Source organism: Rhincodon typus, chromosome 36, assembly GCF_021869965.1.
Source record: "Rhincodon typus isolate 14 chromosome 36, sRhiTyp1.1, whole genome shotgun sequence".
In the NCBI taxonomy this organism is placed as follows: domain Eukaryota; kingdom Metazoa; phylum Chordata; class Chondrichthyes; order Orectolobiformes; family Rhincodontidae; genus Rhincodon; species Rhincodon typus.
In genome coordinates this window covers 6,775,377-6,795,083 of record NC_063367.1, presented here as the reverse complement: position 1 = coordinate 6,795,083, position 19,707 = coordinate 6,775,377, and the positions used below count along the sequence as shown (strand labels likewise).

Here is a 19,707-nt window from a genome sequence, read left to right as displayed (position 1 = left end):
CATGGGCAATCCATCCTAACGTGCACATCTTTGGAGACTATACGCTATTTAGCATGTCCAATCCACCCTAACCTGCACATCTTTGGAGACTATACGCTATTTAGCATGGCCAATCCACCCTAACCTGCACATCTTTGGAGACAATACACAATTTAGCATGGCCAATCCAACCAGTCTAAATTGGAGGCACTGACTTGATTGAATTCTGGCTGACTCTCCAGTAAGCTTTCAGAGTTTGTGCTTCAGACGTTTTTGATGCGTGTTGGGATTGGATGCATTTGTGCTGTAGGTTTGAAGGTCACTACATTTAATTATAGAAAGCAGTTGAGTGAAGGGCCATAGACAGCATTGGACAGATTGAGAGATACAAACATAACAAGGAATGATAATTAATAATATAGTGACAAGCAACTAATGAATGGGATAAAGCTATAAGACGGGGTGGCATGGTGGCTCAGTGGTTAGCACTGCTGCCTCACAGCACCAGGGACCTGGGTTTGATTCCACCCTCGGGCGACTGTCTGCGTGGAGTTTGCACATTCTCCCTGTGTCTGTGTGGGTTTCCTCCGGGTGCTCCGGTTTCCTCCCACAGCCCAAAGATGTGCAGGCTAGGTGGATTGGCCATGCTATATTGCCCCATAGTGTTCGGGGATGTTTGGGTTATACATGGGGAAATGCCGGGGTTGGGGAATGGGTCTGGGTGGGATGCTCTTCAGAGGGTTATTGTGGACCTGTTGAGCCAAATGGCCTGTTTCCACACTGTAGGGATTCTATGAGTTTTGAAAATTATGAACATCTTGGCATACAAATAATTACAATATGTTACCAAGTGTAGGCCTCCTTAATTTATAAAATAAAAATGAAACATCTCCTCCTGTCTACATTTTATGTCCAAGTTCATTGATCACTTGTTGTCGGGTTGCATCCATTAAAATCTCAGAGAGGGGCAGAATTTGCAATGAGCTGTTTGCGAGCAACAAGTTCAGACTATGACTGCTCTCTCATCAGCCCAGCTATCCAATGAGGTCTCCCTGGGAGAGTAAACCAAATTCAAAAGATGGCTTTCACTTCCCCAGCAATCTTTTGAAACGTGGAAACTTGCTCAGAAATCCATCAATAAAAGTGGTTGGCTTGGCAGAATTGTTGTGATGTGGGTGGGACTCGCTGGAATATGCCTGAGGGGTTTGCTGGGACTTTAATGACGGAATTCCCAGGATTGTGACTTTCCGAGGATTGTGACCGAGGAGATTTCTGAGATTGTGGTAGCAGGATTCCGAGGATTGGGATGAGATGATCCCCAGGGTTGTGACATAGTGACATATAGTTGTAAACTCCTTACCTTGTCTTTCAGCTTTCTGATGGAGCCACAGTGAAACCAGCTGTTAATTTCAATGCAGAAAATGAAGCTGTGGAGCTGGAACGGGCTATTAAAGTCAAAGGTAAGCTCCTGGCTTTGGATCAGTGCCAAGAATGAGCTTGCGCCAGTCGGGGACTGTGTTTTGCAGTCACGGTCCAGGCTGAAATCCTTCAACCCGCAGTGTGTTCAGCCTGCATTTCCTCCAAACATTATCCAAACTCACTCTTGATCTCAACCTTACCTCAGAGTCAGTAAGACCTGATGCAGGTACTCTCCACAGACTAGAGCAGTGTGACTCTGGCCTGACTTGCACTGTTGAAAATACGCTGCCTTCAGATTTGATTTGTTTTATCGTTGTCACACATCCAGTGAAAAGTTTTGTTTCGCGAGCCGTACAGGCAGATCATGGCAAACAAGGACATACAGATCATTGGGTGCTTAGACGGAGCAAGGGATACACGTTACACTGCACAGGAGGTCCGTAAAGCAAGATCAATGTTAGATTTGAAATTTGAGAGATCCATTCAGCAGTCTAATAACAGCAGGGAAGAAGCTGTTCTTGAACCTGTAGCTTCGTATGTTGAAGCTTCTGTATCTTATGCCTGATGGAAGCATTTGGAAGAGAGTATAACGAGAGTCAGAGGGGCCTTTAATGATGTTGTCTGCCTTTCTGTCTCAACGAGAAGTGTAGATAAACTGAGGCCCACATCTGGGAATAGGATTCCACAGCGTTAGCTCGCAGAAGAACTGGGAATTTCTCCTCAGCGATCAGGACAATATTTATCCCTCGACCAAAATTGTCAAAAACTGATTATTGGCTCAATAGTCACCCGATTGTTCAGAACGTGAGCATTGCTGAGAAAAGATGCACACTGTAGAAATTGTTTGTCTCATCAGAACAAGATACAAGAATGCCACATTTCAAAAGGAATGACAATTTGTAGTGCATGTGAAAAAGGGGAACTGGTTGGTTGGCAAGTGGAATTTGGTTGAACTGTTGCCATGGAGATTGCATGGTGGTGGGGGTGGTTGGCGGTTACTCCCCAAGCTTTTGTTAAATTGAAAGCAATTAAGGCACTGCATCTTTTTCGACGAATTATCCATGGCAATGGCTTGACCAGTCTGAGCCAACCTGCAGTTTTTTTGTATTTGACCAGAAGTTTGGAGGTTTTCTGTTCCCTGGTGCATGCTCCATTGGCAACTCCTGACCAATCAGAGTCCACTGGCCATCCAATCATCTCCCTTTTTCTCAGGCAGTGTAAATTCCTGATCAATCTTGGTGCCCTTTGATTGACTCATGATGAACACAAGTCAAAAACCTTCGACATCATGCTCCTTTTTGTCAGCAATATTGGTTCATTATTTTGTCTCTGTTTGCAGGAGCTTGGGGCGTGGCACGGTGGCTCAGTGGTTAGCACTGCTGCCTCAGGACGCCAGGGATCACACCCTCGGTGGAGATTGCGAGTTCTCCCCGTGTCTGCGTGGGTTTCCTCTGGGTGCTCCGGTTTCCCCCCACAATGTAAAGATGTGCAGGTTAGGGTGGATTGGCCATGGGAAATTGCCCCACAGTGTTCAGGGATGTGCAGGCTAGGTGGATTAGCCATGGGAAATGTGGAGTTACAGGGGGTGGGAGGGGCTGGGTGGAATGGTCAGTGGGCTGAGTGGCCTTCTCTCCTACACCCCTGCTCCTGGAATTCTATGATTCTTACCACTGTTGGTTGCACAAACAGTGATCTTACTTCAAACATACTTCATTGGATGTCAAGGGGTTTTGGGCTGTTCTGAGTCTGTTACCTGAGCTCTGTCCTGCAGAGTTCAGGTAAATTGCTGATGCAAGGACTTGAAGCTGTAATATTCTGTTCCCTGTGCTAGGTGTGGATGAGCATTCTATCATCGATGTATTGACGAAGTGTAGCAATGCACAACGACAGGACATTGCCTTTTGTTACGAAAGGAGAACAAAGCAGGTGAGTACGTCTTGGTTACTGATCAGTCAGCCTTCCAACCAGTAAATGGGTAGAGTGTTAAATATCCCAGAGGCTGGCAAGTGCAGGCTGACCTTCAACAGAGAACACAGCACCTGGGGCAGGACTCTGAGAGGTCAAAGGACCAATAAAAGTCCGTGCACGCAATATTCCTCGGGGTGACGTAGAAGGAGAAATGAAGAGATTGGGAGGGGAGATGAGGCAGGAGGGACGAATGGAGGGGAAATGGAGAGATGGAGGGGAAAGGAGGGGAGGAGTGGAATGGAGGGGACTTGGGAAGGAGGGAGAAGAATGCAGGGAAAGTGGGGGGATGGAGGGGAAATGGGGGAATGATGGAGGGAGGGGAAATGGAGAAATGGATGGGTGCAGAGAGGGGAAGTGGAGAGATGGAGGGAGAGGAATGGAGGCCAAGTTGGGAAATGGGAAGGAGGGGATTGGAGGGGAATTGGGGTGATAGAAGGGAGATGGCGGGAGGAAGAAAATGACGAGGAATCCAGATGAGGGAGAAGAACAGAAGGAAATTGGGGAGGGGGAAAAAGCAGAGGATTAATTTGGTTTATAATGTCAGATGAATAGATTAAATTTAACTCTGATGTGACATTGGCATGGTCACGTCACATCTGTTAATACCACTGCAGTGTGGATGCAAACAAACCCAAATCCAACAGCTGAAATAGTGGTCACTATGAGAATGCGAAACTCACTGTCTCCCAGCTATTTGAATTTCTGTGTGAAGGAGAGAATTTAAAGAATGAGGATAGAGTGACTTTGGGCGACGTTCAACTTACAGCGCAAAGACAGGCACAGGCCAGCTGGGCAAACAGGCTGTTCCTGTTATTTTGTACTTGAGACTTAGATGCAATTTAAGTACCTGTTCACCTCCAATATCTAAACCCTCTAAGGCCTCTTTTCATTATAGCTGAGATTTGCTGGATGACTGATACATTTAGATATTTTTAATCACCTGTTCAGACATCTCTGGAGCAGGTGGGACTTGAACCCAAGTTTTCTGAACCACAGATAGGGACACTACCAATGCACCACAAGATTCCCCATTAAACTGTGTCTGTGCTGCAGGAAATGCCATAATTCTGGTCAATTTAGTCATGGCTGTACTTTTTCTACTTCAAGCGATAGCAAAGAGATGGTGACTGCCACATCAGTCTCAGGTTAGATTAATCAGTTCAGATCAGGGAGGAGTCAGCAACAAAGATATCAGAACTGAAGGAGTGGATTCTGCATGTTGTGAAATCACACGCTCTGTGGTGGTTCAGTGTCACCTCTTTCATTCTGTAATGTCTTCCATCACAAAGGCTCTGCCTCATAAGCAGTTTCATTTGATTTGAAACTTTCTAACCCCCATTGACCTTATGATTCCTTCTCTCCCCAGCACTGCTCCAGAACGCGCACACATGAACTCGCACACTCTATCAGAGACCAGTCATCTTTTCAATTTCAAGCACACTACACCCGTTTCTCTCTCCACCAGTGCCATCAGGCTTGAGTTTCTCAAACCAGCCTCTGACCTTTATTGCAACAAACTTAGAAAGGGCAGACAGTGGCAGATTTAAAAACGAACAGAGAATGCTGGAGAAACTCGGCCGGTCTGGCAGCACCTGCAGAGAGAGAGAGAGAGAGAGAAGCAGAGTTAATGTTCTGAAGGAGGATCACTGGACTCAAACTGCTAACTCTAGTTTCTCTCCACAGATGCTGCCACATCTGTTGAATTTCTCCAGTGCTTCTGTTTTAATTTCAGATTTCCAGCATCTGCAGCATTTTGCTTTTAGTTAAGTGGCAGATTAAAATGATTACAGAGAAAGGTGAGGTTGTGTATTTTGGCAGAAAGTATAGAGACAAGCAAAACAGACTGAATGGCTCAGTTCTAACGGGAGTGTAAGGGCGCATTTTACATCAACATGTTGGTAGTCCAACAGGAACGGTGTAGTGATGGGCATAATTCTGGGGAATGCAGGTTTTTGAGGTGACAGTGACCAAAACACTATATGTTTTATGTTTGGTTTGAAAAAGGACAACGATGGTCTGCCATAAAGGGTTTTGGATTGGGGTAAGGCAGATTTTATTTACAAAATAGCAGAACCTGGTGAAAATAGACTGGGAACAACTACATGAGGGTAAATCTACAGCAGAATAGTGGGAAGCGTTCAAAAAGATACTGGGGAGAGTACAGGCCCAACATGAGGGGCATGGATAGGGTGAATATTCAAGATCTTTTCCCCAGTGTAGGGGAGTCCAAAACTAGAGGGCACAGGATTAAGTTGGGAGGGGATAGGGGAAAGATTTAAAATGGATCTAAGGGACAACTTTTTCACGCACAGAAATGAGCTGCCAGAGGAAGTGGTGGAGGCTGGTACAGTTACAACATTTAAAAAGCATCTGGATGGATATATGAATGGGAAGAGTTTAGAGGGATATGGGCTAAATGCTGGCAAATGGGGTTAGATTAAATTAAAATGTCTGGATGGCATAAACGGTTGGATGGTTGGACTGCAGGGTTTATTTCTATGCTGTACAGTTGTATGACTCTATGTTCCCTTTATGGTGAAATGTAGGAACAACAAGTCTAGAAAATCCTGGATAACCAGGAATATTCAGGACTGAATAAAAAGGAAAAGAGAGACTTATAACAGACACAAGCAAATCAAAACAACTGAGACTCTAGAGGAGTATAGAAATTACAAGGGATCTCAAGAAATCAATTGAAGACCAAAGGGTCTGGTCTGTACTGTATGATTCCATTATTCTAGGGAGATACGGGGTGTGTGTGCTTAGATCTTTGAAGGCAGCAGGTCATATTGAGAGACTAGATCGAAGAGTTCATGGGATTCTGGGCTTCATAAATTGAGGTACTCAGTACAAAAACAGTGCAATTACTTTGTAATGAGCTCAACTGAAGAATTGGGTTCAGTCTGGTCACTACACATCAGGAAGACTGTAAACGTCCTTTAGAGGATGCAAAGGAAATATCAAGTAAATAGATACCTCTGACATAAATATAAACTGTTGTTATACAGCTGCCTATTTCTAAATCTTTTCTGGATTTGTAAATGGCTTGAGTCTCAAATTTCCAGCTTGGAACCTATTGGTTTCTCACCTTCTTCCTTGTATCATTCTGTTATGTTCTTTTTAATAATGCACGGTTTGCTATTAGGTATAACCTCCCTCATTGTGCTGATTGTCTGCCCTGTTGCGCTCTTTCTCTCTCTCACTCTCTCTGTCTCTCTCTCTGCCTCTCTCTCTGTCTCTCTGTCTCGGTCTCTGTCTCAGTGTCTCTGTCTCTCTCTCTCTCTCCGCTTCTCTGTCTCTCTCTCTCTCAGTCTCTCTGCCTCTCTCTGTCAGTGTCTCTGTCTCTCTGTGTCTCTCTTTCTCTGCCTCTGTCTCTGTCTCTCTCTCTGTCTCTCAGTGTCTCTGCCTCTCTCTCTCTCTGCCTCTCTCTGTCAATGTCTCTGCCTCTTTCTCTGTCAGTGTCTCTGTCTCTCTCTCTGTGTCTCTCTTTCTCTACCTCTCTCTCTGTCTCTCTCTCTCAGTCTCTCTGCCTCTCTCTCTCTGCCCCTCTCTGTCAGTGTATCTGTCTCTCTTTCTCTGCCTCTCTCTGTCAGTGTATCTGTCTCTCTTTCTCTGCCTCTCTCTCTGTCTCTCTCTCTCTCTGCCTCTCTCCCTCTCTCTATCTGTCTCTTTCTCCCTCTCTCTCCCCCTCGCTCTCTCTCTCTCTCTCTCTGTCTCTCTCTCTCAGTGAGCAATGTGTACTCACTCTCCCCGGATGTGCCTCTGTGTGCTGACTTGGTCGCCGTTAAATGTTTTTTCTCATTTCTGCAGAAACTGGAGGATAAACTGCACTCTGCTCTCTCTGATCCTCTGCGATCTGTCATCCTGGGGTTGCTGAAGACTCCAGTCAAATACGATGCCTCTGAAGTGCGAGGTGCAGTTAAGGTGAGGATTTGACCGGGAGGTTCCCTGGCTGGGGGAGGTTGGTTGGTGGGATTGTGGCAGAAGGGGTTTAAATTGGGACAGTTCCCTCTTACTTCCCCTGCTGCTCCCTGAGCAGGAGCCTGTTACACTGACTAGCATTTGTAATCCTTAGGGTTTAGTATGATTATGGTGTGAATTGTTCAAGATGCTTAAAATCATTGAAAAATTCAATAGGGTAGATTATAGAATCCCTACAGCATGGTTGCAGGCCATTCGGCCCATTGAGTCCCCACCAACCCTCTGAAGAACATCCCACCCAGACCTGCCCCATCCCTGTTACCTTGCATTTCCCCATGGCTAACCCACCTAGCCTCCACATCCCTGCACACTATGGGGCAATTTAGCATGGCCAATCCACCCTAACCTGCACATCTTTGGACTGTGGGAGTACCCGGTGGAAACCCACACAGACACGGGGAGAATGTGCGAACTCCACACAGACAGTCGCCCGAGGGTGGAATTGTACCCGGGTCCTTGGCGCTGTGAGGCAGCACTGCTAACCACTGAGCCACTGCGAAATGGTGGGAAACTATTCCTCCTGCTCAGGCAGCCACAAAGAAGGGGAACATAGAGTTAAAATGTGAACCAGGCCATTTAGGGGTAAGTGCAGGAAACACTTCATCAAACAGGGGAGAGTTCAAAGCTAGAACTGTCCCACCCAACAAAAACTGTTTGATTAGAACTCTCAAGCCTGGGTTTAATGTTTTTTTTGTTGAGTTAGGGTGATGATAGAAAATGTGGCAGGAAAATGTAGTTGAGGTGCAGATCAGCCAAAATCTAATCTCAGTCTGAACCAATGTCTTTATGGGGTGATTTCCTAGACCAGTAGGGAGGGTTTAAACAAACTAGGTAGAGGTGTGGGAACCATGAAGTACTACCAGACATGAGAGTACGTAGAATACCTTGAGAGATAAAAGGCAGCGGAGAAGGAGATGTGTTCGAGTTTTCCAGATGTAGGACAAGATCCAACCAAACTCCTCCCTAATTCCCACATGCCCTAATCCCACTCTCCCCAATTCCCCACACAGAGAGAGGTGGAGTTTCACCAGGTTAAAGAGATCTGAGAGACAATTTTTGCTCAAAACCTGGCCGTTCTGTAGCACAGCAAGTGTCCTAGAGGAGCAAGAGTTTCAGACCCTGCCTGCTCCTCAAGGCCACTCTCATCTGCAACCAACCCAACCCAGAACAATCTGGAACCAACCCCTACCTCATTGTTCCCTGGACACCGGGAGGTGCGAGTTACAGCACAAAGGAAACAGGGAGAGCATCAGAACATCTCTTCACACTCATATATGCATGCTATCACTCTCTCAAACACACACACATACACATACTATCATGCTCACGCATTTATACACATTCATGTCCACACAATGCCCTATGTCTCTCACCATACATAAAAACACATCTGCACTTTACACATGCTGTCACAAGTACACCTTTTATATATTGGACGTATGTTGCAAACAGAGATTTGCTACCACTGTCACCCTTTTCACTTTCCCTTACTTGTCTCAAACTCACAATCACTCTGTCACCTTCAATCAAACTATAATCCTCTCTCTCTCACACATGTGTGAGCACACACTCATGCACATTGACTCTCTGACTCACACACACTCATTCTCACACCCAGACACAAGCGGTCTCTGAGATTCATTCGCAGGATGACATTTGAGTTTAACTTACAGACTCTCACTTGTGCACTCATACTCTCATGTACACAGCTGCACACTAGCATGCAGGCACACATAGACAGGTTTGTGTGTACAGTGTCCCTGGGACATACAAAGTCGCACATCTGCACAAGTACACTTGTTACACATCAGGAGGAGCTTGTAACTGACAGATAACAAGATGACCAAATGCCATCTCACAGGAATATAGTACCATACCTAGGTACAAAAACAATTCACACTCTCAGATTGCTCACACTCACTCATCACACAGACATTTGCCCCTTGTTATCTGTCACACTGGCTCAGTGATGGTGTTCACTCACCCAGAGGCCGGATGGCTTGCTACAAGGGAATTAATTTTCAAGTCGTCCATCCTGTAAGATGATCCTGACATTCAATGTCTCCCTGTAATCTTCCCAATGATAGGCAGCAAGTCAGATCCTGATGCACTATCTGGTGGTTGTTGGCTGTGGCACGGGAGATTTATCGAAAATTGTTAATGTACAGATCCATGAGCGTCTGAGACACCAGATTCAGTGGGCACAGAAAGATCCTTTGGATGAACCTCCCATTCTCCCTTCCACACGCTGAGTTCTAATGCAAGCTGTAAACGGCTTATAATTTCTGCTGAGTACCTTTGATGTGATGTGCATTCTGAGATAACAAGGTGTACAGCTGGATGAACACAGCAGGCCAAGCAGCCTGAGGCCCGAAACGTCAGCCTTCCTGCTCCTCTGATGTTGCTTGGCCTGCTGTGTTCATCCAGCTCTACACCTTGTTATCTCAGATTCTCCAGCATCTGCAGTTCCTACTATCTGTGATGTACATTCATGTGATTTTACCAATAAAAAGGTAATGAGTTTTAAAATCTTCTTTCCATAGGGTTTGGGAACCAATGAAGCCACTCTGATTGAGATCCTGTGCTCTCGCACAAACAAGGAAATCCAGGATATGAATGTGACCTACCAAGAGGGTAAGTGGGGAGAAATTTTGTCTGAACACCCACTCTATCTTGGTTACTCATCATTATTCAATCTTCCCTCAGCCTCCTCTGTTCAAAAGAAAACCAAACTTAGCCTATTCAATTTTATTTTAATCTATTTGTTCGCAGGATGTAGATGTCACTGGCTAGATCAGCATTTATGACCTGTCCCTATTTACCTTGAGTAGATTGGGATAAGCTGCCTTCTTGATTCGCTGTAGTCCTTGAGGTATAGGTACACCCACGGCACTGTTAGGAAGTTCCAGGAATCTGACCCAGTGACGCTGAAGGAATGGTGATGTAGTTACAGGTCAGGGTGGCGTGTGGCTTGGAGGGGAACTTGCAGGTGGTCCGTGTATGTACTGCAATATGTTGTCATGTGTTGGCTTCCCTTGTCCTCCTAGGTGTGAGTTTGGTCTGTGTCTTCCTTGTCAGTTAAAGTCTTCACACGAAGCAGTTATTCTGTACCTGTACACGTTATAAAATTATGAAGGGAATAGATAAGGTAGAAGCAGGGAGGTTGTTTCCACTGGCTGGTGAAACTAGAACTAGGGGGCCAAGCCTCAAAATAAGAGGGAGCAGATTTAGGACTGAGTTGAGGAGGAACTTCTTCACCCTAAAAGGGGAGGTGATGGCCTACTGGTATTATCGCTGGAATGTTAGTCCAGAGACCTAGCTAGTATTCTGGGAACCTGCGTTCAAATCCCACCACTGCAGATAGTGGAATTTGAATTCAATAAATATCTGGAATTAAGAATCTAATGATGACCATGAGTCGATTGTCAGAAAAACCCATCTGGTTCACTAATGCCCTTTAGGGAAGGAAAGTGCCATCCTTACCTGGTCTGGCCTACATGTAACTCCAGACCCACAGCAATGTGGTTGACTGTATGGGCAATTAGGGATGGACAATAAATGCTGCCTGGCCAGCAATGCCCTCATCCCATGAATGAATAAAGGAACCCAAAGGGTTGTGAATCTGTGGAATTCCCTGTCCAGTGAAGTAATTGAGGCTGTTTCATTGACTGGTTTTAAGGCAAAGATAGATTTTTGACCGGTAAAGGAATTAAGGGTTATGGTGAGCAAATGGGTGAGTGGAGCTGAGTCCATGAGAAGGATCAGCCATGATCATATTGAATGGTGGACCAGGCTCGAGGGGCTGAATGGCCTTCTTCCTGCTCCTGTGCTTATGGTGATTTAAACACTTCTCACGTTTTATTGCGAAAATACAAATGATAAATTGATATTCTATTCCACACTTCTTTTTATTCACTTTTGGAATGTAAATCAGACCCACATTTGTTACTCATTCTTAAAAACCCAGATGGCAGTTGAGAGTCAACCACATTGCTGTGGGTCTGTAGTCACATGTATTCCAGACCAGGTAAGGATGGCAGTTTCCTTCCCTAAAGCGAACCAGATGGTTTTTTCCCAACAGTTGACAATGGATTCTTGGCCATCGTTAGATCCTTAATTCCAGATTTTTTTGGTTACTCAATTAAAGTTCCACCATCTGCTGTGGAAGGATTCAAACCAGGGTCCCCAAAACATTACCTGAGCCTCAGGATTAATCGTTTAACGATAATACCACTAGGCCATCACCTCCCTGTGAAACATATGGAGCAGTTAGAATTTGAAACCTGGTCTCCAGAGCCAGAGATAGGGGCACTGCCATTGTACCAGAAGACCCCAAATATTTGTGTGTAGTTCCTTGTCCTGTTAGCCTTGCCCAAAAGCATTGCTAGAGTGCACTCCATTTCTCACTAGGTCACCCACTTGGCTAGTTAATTGTTATCTTCTAGCAGTCTACAGCTGTCTTGCTCACCGTAAACCTACACTGGTAATTTTTGTATCAGTCACAGAGTTTCTAATCATGCTTGCAGTATTTAAGCCAAAGTGATATGTGGTGAAAACAGCAAGTCTTTCTGCATAATCTAAATGAAATTGGCACACAGGGCCATGTTATGTTAACTAAACATTGTGAAAATCTTCCTTAAGGCTTTTCCCTGGCTGTGAGATGCTCTTTAACTACAAGGCTCAATAAAGAGTTTTTTTTTTATCTAAAGCGCTTCCATCTCATTCAAGAGGTTTCAGGCCAATCCACTTCCAAAAATCTGCTCTGAAAACTCTACTCATATTTTGACAGTTACCTGGGCTCATCTACATGCGTCCAGGCCCACAGCAGATACATGGGAACATCACCACCATGAAGTTCCCCTCCAAGCCACTCACCATCCTGACTTGGAAATATATCACTGTTCCTTCGCTGTCGCTGGATTAAAATCCTGAACAGCGTTGGGTGTCTATCTACAGCCAAGGACTGCAGCAATCCTGGAAGACAATTCAGAACCAACTTTCCCTTGGGCTGTTAGGGATAGGCTGTAAATGATGGGCCAGCCAGTGACACTCCAGTTTGTGAATGAATAAGTAAAAAAAAAATTTATTTAGCTCACAACTTCATCTTCTGTAACCAAATGAATACGAACCAAGTCGATTTAACTTACTCTTATAATTCAGCCCTCCCTGTTCCAGAACCATATGCCTGCTAGGGGATAGGGCTCAGAGTTGAGCTTGATGCTCTATTGAGATTTTTGTGCCAAGTGAAACCATCTCTGTACTCCAGACAGATTCAGAATATCATATAGACCTTTCTGCTTGGTGTAGTGAACATATAGAAACGTGGAAATCGGGACCAGGAGTAGGCCACTCAGTCCTTAGAGCCTGCTCACCAATCAATATGATCATTCAATCATTACCCTGTTCCTGGTTTTACCCCATACCCTTTGGTCACTTTATCCCTCAGAACTCTATCTGACTTTTTCCTGAAAACATTCAATGTTTTGACCTTAACTGTATTGTTCTGTTTAAATAGGTCACCTTCTCCATTAAACAGCAGCCGCAAGAACCATAGAATCCCAACAGTGTGGAAAGAGGCCATTTAGCCCATCAAGTCTGTACCCCAACCTAACTACCCCCAACCTAACCCTGCATTTCACATGGCTAACCTACATAGCCTGCACATCCCTGGACACAATGGGACAATTTAGCATGGCCAATCCACCTAACCAGCACACCTTTGGACTGGAGAAGAAACCAGAGCACCCCAAGGAAACTCATGGAGACACGGGGAGAACGTGCAAACTGCATACAGACAGGAGGCTGGAATTGGCCCTGGGTCCCTGGTGTTGTAAGGCAGCAGTGCTAACCACTGAGCCACCGTGCCACCCCTTCTAATATAAGAATATTAGAGAAACAAGTTTATAATGTTCTGACATCTTCATTCAGGATTCTCTTTTTTTGTTCTTTCATGGGATTTGGACATCTCTGGCTGGGCCAGCATTTATTGCCCATCCCTAATTGCCCAGAGGGCAGTTGAGAGCCAACCACATTGCTGTGGGTCTGGAGTCACATGTAGGCCAGAACAGATAACAACGGCAGATTTCTTTCCCTGAAGGACATTAGTGAACCAGATATAAGCTTTTACAACAATTGCTAATGGTTCTTACATGGTCCCTATAACTGAGACTGGCTTTATATTCCAGATTTATTAATTGAATTCAAATTCCTCCAATTACCATGGTTTTCATGACCATTTTTCACCCAGATGGTAGAGTGATAATGATGGAAGAAATATTCCCACAATATTAAACAACACCCCCCCCCCCCCCCCCCTGGCAAACAATATTTTTTTATTGTTTGTAAAATATTTCTGTTTGCAGTTTACAAGAAAGATATGATTAAGGACATCAAGGAGGATACTTCTGGAGATTTCTGCAAGCTTCTTTGTGCCCTAGCAAAGGTATATCCCTAATTATACGTTAAACATTTGACTTAGGATCATGGAGATGTAAACATGGAAACAGAACCTTTGGTCCAACTCATCCATGCCAACGAGATATCCTAAATTAATCTAAACCCATTTGCCAGCATCGGCCTCATATCCCTCAAAACCCTTCCTCTTCATGTAGCCATCCAGATGCCTTTAAAATGTTGTAACTGTACCAGCCTCCACCACTTCCTCTGGGAGCTCATTCCATACACACACCACCCTCTGCATGAAAAAGTTGCCTCTCAGGTCCCTTTTAAATCTTTCCCCTCTCACCTTAAACCTATGCCCTCTAGTTCTGGACTACCCCACCCCAGGGAAAAGACCTTGGTTATTCGCCCTATCCATGTCCCTCATCATTTTATAAACCTCTATGAATTCATCCCTCAGCCTCCGACACTCTGGGAAAATAGCCCCAGCCTATTCAACCTCTCCCTAAATCTCGAGCTCTCCAACCCTGGCAACATCCTTGTAAATCTTTTCTGAACCCTTTCAAGTTTCACAACATCCTTCCTGTAGCATGGAGACCAGAATTGCACACAGTATTCCAAAAGTGGCCTAACCAATGTCTCTTACAGCCACAACATGACCTCCCAACTCCTATACTCAATGTACTAACCAAGAAAGGCAAGTGTACCAAACACCACCTTCACTATCCTTTCCTATCTACCTGCGACTCCACTTTCAAGTAACTATGAACCTACACTCCAAGGTCTCTCTGTTCAGCAACACTCCCCAGGACCTTACCATTAAGTGTATAAGTCCTGCCCTGATTTGCCTTTCCAAAATGAATCACCTCACATTTATCTAAATTAAACTCCATCTGCCACTCCTCGGCCCATTGGCCCACCTGATCAAGGTCCCATTGAACTCTGAGATAACCTTCTTCACTGTCCATGACAACCATCAATTTTAGTGTCATCTGCAAACTTATTAACCATACCTCCTCTGTTCTCATCCAAATGAATGATGAAAAGCTGTGGACCCAGCACCGATCCTTGTGGCACACCACTGGTCACAGGCCTCCAGGCTGAAGCAACCCTCCACCACCACCCTCTGTTTTCTACCTTTGAGCCAGTTCTGTATCCAGATAACTAGTTCCCCCTGTATTCCATGTGATCTAACCTTGCTAACCTGTCCACCATGAGGAATCTTGTCAAACACCTTAACTGAAGTCCATGTAGATTACTTCCACCACCCTTTCCTTATCAATCCTCTTCGCTCCCTGTTCAAAAAACCTGAATCAAGTCAGTAAGACATGATTTCCGATGCACAAAGCCATGTCGACTATCCTGACTCAGTCCTTGCCTTTCCAAAAACATGTAAACCCTGCCCCTCAGGATTCCTTTCAACAACTTGCCCACCACCGATGTCAGGCTCACCGGTCTATAGTTCCCTGGCTTTTCCTTACCACCTTTTTTAAAATACTGGCACCACGTTAGCCAACCTCTAGTCTTCTGGCACCTCACCTGTGATTATAAATGATACAAATATCTCAGCAAGGTGTCCAGCAATCACGTCCCTAGCTTCCCACAGAGTTCTAGGGTACACCTGATCAGGTCCCAGGGATTTATCCACCTTTATGCATTTTAAGATGTGCATCACCACTTCCTCTGAATTTTGGGACATTTTTCAAGATGTTGCTGTTCATTTCCCCAAGTTCTCTAGCTTCTATATCCTTCTACACAGTTAACACTAATGCAAAATATTTGTTTAGTATCTCCCCCATCTCTAGCGCCACACATAGGCAGCGTTGCTGATCTTTAAGAGGCCCTATTCTCTCCCTAGTTACCCATTTGTCCTTAATGTATTTGTAGAATCCCTTTGGATTCTCCATAACCCTTTTTGCCAAAGCTATCTCATGTCCCCTTTTTGTCCTCCTGATTTCCTTCTTAAGTATACTCCTACTGCCTTTATACTCTTCCAGGGATTCACTCAATCCCTGCTGCCTATCCCTGACATATGCTTCCTTCTTTTTCTTGGCCGAAACTTCGATTTCTCCAGTCATCCAGCATTCCCTACACCCACCAGCCTTGCCCTTCACCCTAACAGGGACATACTGTTTTGCTGGCATTTGGCTCCTATCTTGCCCTTGCATTTATCCAGCAGCTTTACAAGTCGTAATAGTGACTTTCTGATTCGGCTGTTCCAGACTGCAATCGTGGAATTGAGGAGTCCCAGTATCATTGAGCCCTGTTTCTGTGAAGGTTCCGCGGGACTTATCTAATCTCGCAAAGACAGGGCAGAGACAGGGAATTCACTGTGGAAATAACATCCCATAGAGTGCTGTCCTGGTTCTGGATTAAACCTCAATAGCCATCAGCCCCCTCCCCACCCCCACCAACTCTCTCTGTCTGGTCAGGACAGAAATTAACCTGATCATCCAACTGTGAAGCTACCCCAGCAAGAATTTGCAGCTGACCAAGTTAAAATAAATCAATCTTTAAATCTGTCCACTTCCTTCCTTAATCGTCAATAGCTTACACTTATCATACACTGATCACTTTCTTTTAAAAAACCGAAAGAACTGCAGACGCTGTAAATCAGGAATAAAAACTAAGTTGCTGGAAAAGCTCAGCAGGTCTGGCAGCATCTGTGAAGGAGAAAACAGAGTTAACGTTTCAGGTCTGGTCACCGTTCCTCAGAATTGTTTTCTCCTTCACTGATGCTGCCAGACCTGCTGAGCTTTTCCAGCAACTTTGTTTTTGATCACTTTCTTTTATTCATCCATAGGATGTGGAAGTTGCTGGCTGGGCCAGCATTTATTTTCCTAATCACCCTTCTCTCCATTTAGGTAATAAGTTGTCTTTCTATGCCTCCAGCCAAAATGGATAACCTCATACTTATCTATGTGAAAATTGATCTCCAAATGTTGGCCCAATTGCCTAAGCTATCCATATCCAACTGTATATTTCTTCTTTCTTTTCAGCACTGCTCATGATTGCTCGTGTTCATAGAGTCATAGAGTCATACGGCACAGAAACAGACCCTTCGGTCCAACCAGTCCGTGCCAACCATAATCCCAAACTAAACTAGTCCCACTTGCCTGCACTTGGCCCATGCTCCTCCAAACATTTCCTATTCATGATAGTTTCTTTTATTAAAAGGAGAAAGAGCTGTATTTACTCTAACTCCTGATAGTTCTGTCTAATCCCTAGGCGATGGGATGTCACCTCCATTTGGATGCCATTTTTGTATTGGGTTATTGAGGGAATGATATGGCAGTGCACCCTCTGAGGTGCCCCATGTCCTGAAAGGTGGACGTTTGTCAGCAATTCTTGATTTGTGAGAGAGTGAGTGATTACAGACTGAACCACAACAAAATGCATTCTTCAGACGCTCTGTGTTACCAGTGAGGGGGGTGGGGTGGGGGTGGGGGGGAGGTTGGTGGGGGATGGCGGTGAGCTGCCTTCTCAAACTGCTGCATTCCAGGTGCTGTAGGGACACCCACAGTGTCCTCAGGGAGGGAATTCCAGGAGCAGACGCAGCAATATTGTCCCACGCCCGGACGATCAGTGGTTTGGAGGGAACTTGCAAGTGGTTGTGTACGTGCTGCCCTTGTCCTTCCAGAAGGTAGATGTTGCAGATTTGGCAGGTGCTGTCGAAAGAGCTCTGAGTCTTTAATGAGGCACGTGATTAAATACAGACCGTGGAGCCTCTGAGCATTGTTAGGATAGTAATGATTTGATTATCAAAGATATATTGTGAAATAAGTCCACAGAGGCCCATCACCAGGTCACCCTTTATTTACACATGAACAGTCCTTGTCTTTCTGAGCCTGGTAGTCAGTATCTGTGACACTTTTGTTCTTATCAGTCAGCCAGGGCTCCCTGATCGGACCAGGTTAACAGCCATGATAAGGGAACTCATATTCTATGAGGTCCATCTGGCTGGCCTCGTTACAATCAGTACATATTGGTCAGATTTAAACAGAAATTAGGTTACTTACAGAGAGTGCTGCAGTCTTTTGTCATTTTGAAGATTGATTCAGTACACAACCACTTCCCTCCAAACCACTGATCATCCTGACCTGGGACAATATTGCTGCGTCTCCTCCTGGAATTCCCTCCCTAAGGACACTGTGGATAACTGCAGCAGTTTCAGAAGGCAGCTCACCACCACCCACACTGGTAACGCAGAGTGTCAGGGCCAGGATCTCTCTGTGGCCCAAGGTGAAATCGATCCACTTACCTGATCCTGCGTTACCTCTCAGTCTAATTCTGCCAAAAGCAACTGCCTTGTATAGTGCCAATCAGAGAGGGAATGGGTGGAGAACACATCTCTGGGAGCGGCTGAAGACCATACAAGGATACACAGCCAAAACGCAATGAGAAAGATACACAAACAGTCAAAGAATATAAAGGGGAACAGAGTAGATCTAGAGGCAAAGGTGATCAGAATGGTAACTGTGAGCATCACTAGGCTGCAGTACACAGCATGGTTTAACCAGAATTGTATGTACAAAATGTGACATGGATTTAAATTTGACTGTGTCTGGAAGTGAACTTCACATGGGTCTTTCTGTGTGCAGGGAAACCGTCCAGAGCCCTCCAACGTGGTCGATAATGAGCAGATTGATGAGGATGCACGGGTAGGTTAACCTTCAATAACATGTTGGTCAAACATGGCTCCATCTCTTGCTCACACTCACCCCCTTTAACTAGCACTGGACTGGCACCGTACTGGCCAGGACTTCGGCTGGCCTTCGGGTACCTTAGCCCAGGGTTTGGTGAGTCTTGAGGTGTAGAGCCACTGCCTTACAACAATACAAAGTAAAGATCCGGGGCTGCACCCATTTCTGAGGTGGCTCATTGTTGAATTGGTTCTCCTCAGGCCCTCTATGAAGCTGGAGTGAAGAACCGTGGAACCGATGTGAAAACATGGATGTCTATAATGACTGAGAGGAGCATTCCTCACCTGCAGAGAGGTATGAAGCACTCAAACACAGCAATTAGGAGTAGGAGGGATGATACAATGGCTTTAAGAGGTGTATTTTGTCCTGTTTTTATTGAAGAGAGGCTTTAAGACAGAGGTATGAGCTGTCTATGGAAAGCCATAAAGTAAATGGCTTTTGAGGCCTTGGGGCTTTTTCTTTTTAAAGTTGGAACAATAGAAGCAGCCTGAATGGATGGGACAATCTCCCACAGAACCAGGATTTATAGTTTTGGTTTCTCAGTAGCAGTCACTGCTGGGGTCTCAAAGCTGGGTTTAGGAGCTACAGTACATTCCTCCCTGCTACTCTCTGCCTCAGAATTCTCTCTTGATGTTAATCCTCCTGAATGGGAGAATTGCCTGTGAGACAATCTATTTTGCCTTTGCCAAGGGTGTTTATGGGACTACAGTTACTATATAATAGTTAAATAATCTATTATTCTGTTAAGTTTTCCACTAGAGTTAACTAATTCCCATCCTTCATTTTTTTTTGTTGTATTTTAACTATAGTGTACGAACAAAGTGTGTTTTGATTCAAATCTGATAGTTTGACCAATCAAATTGCATCCAGAACACAGCACCTGGCACTTGTCTTTGAAGTAACAGAAAGTTAAGGTCTAGACCAGATTCTGAATAGTTTGAGGGGATTTGTTGCGGTTTGTTACAGTCTGTTACAGTAGGATGTTCAGCCTTTGAATCGTTTTCACCGTTCAGTATGGTGCTGTCCCCAGTTCCATGTTCCCATCTGTAACTCAATAACTTTTAACTCCTTTGCTAACATGTCACTCCTTCTGTTGCTACAGGAATTAGTGAACTGATGCAAACTCTCACTCACACCCTCGCTCACAATCTCACACTACGGGAATTAGTGACCCAGTGCACACTCAGACCCTCGCTCACAATCTCACACTGCAGGAATTAGTGACCCAGTGCACACTCGCACCCTCGCTCACAATCTC

General features: G+C 45.0%; 1 protein-coding gene across 1 annotated transcript in view; it reads left to right on the top strand.

The window, feature by feature from the left end:
* The window catches only part of LOC109921465 (annexin A2-like), a 145,568-nt gene that overhangs the window by 6,014 nt on the left and 119,847 nt on the right, over nucleotides 1–19,707 (top strand). The window contains exons 3-9 of the mRNA XM_048617029.1: nucleotides 1,352–1,439; nucleotides 3,230–3,324; nucleotides 7,177–7,290; nucleotides 9,891–9,981; nucleotides 13,710–13,789; nucleotides 18,348–18,407; nucleotides 18,650–18,743. Coding sequence (XP_048472986.1) covers nucleotides 1,352–1,439; nucleotides 3,230–3,324; nucleotides 7,177–7,290; nucleotides 9,891–9,981; nucleotides 13,710–13,789; nucleotides 18,348–18,407; nucleotides 18,650–18,743 — 622 coding nt within the window. The remainder of the gene's footprint in view (nucleotides 1–1,351; nucleotides 1,440–3,229; nucleotides 3,325–7,176; nucleotides 7,291–9,890; nucleotides 9,982–13,709; nucleotides 13,790–18,347; nucleotides 18,408–18,649; nucleotides 18,744–19,707) is intronic.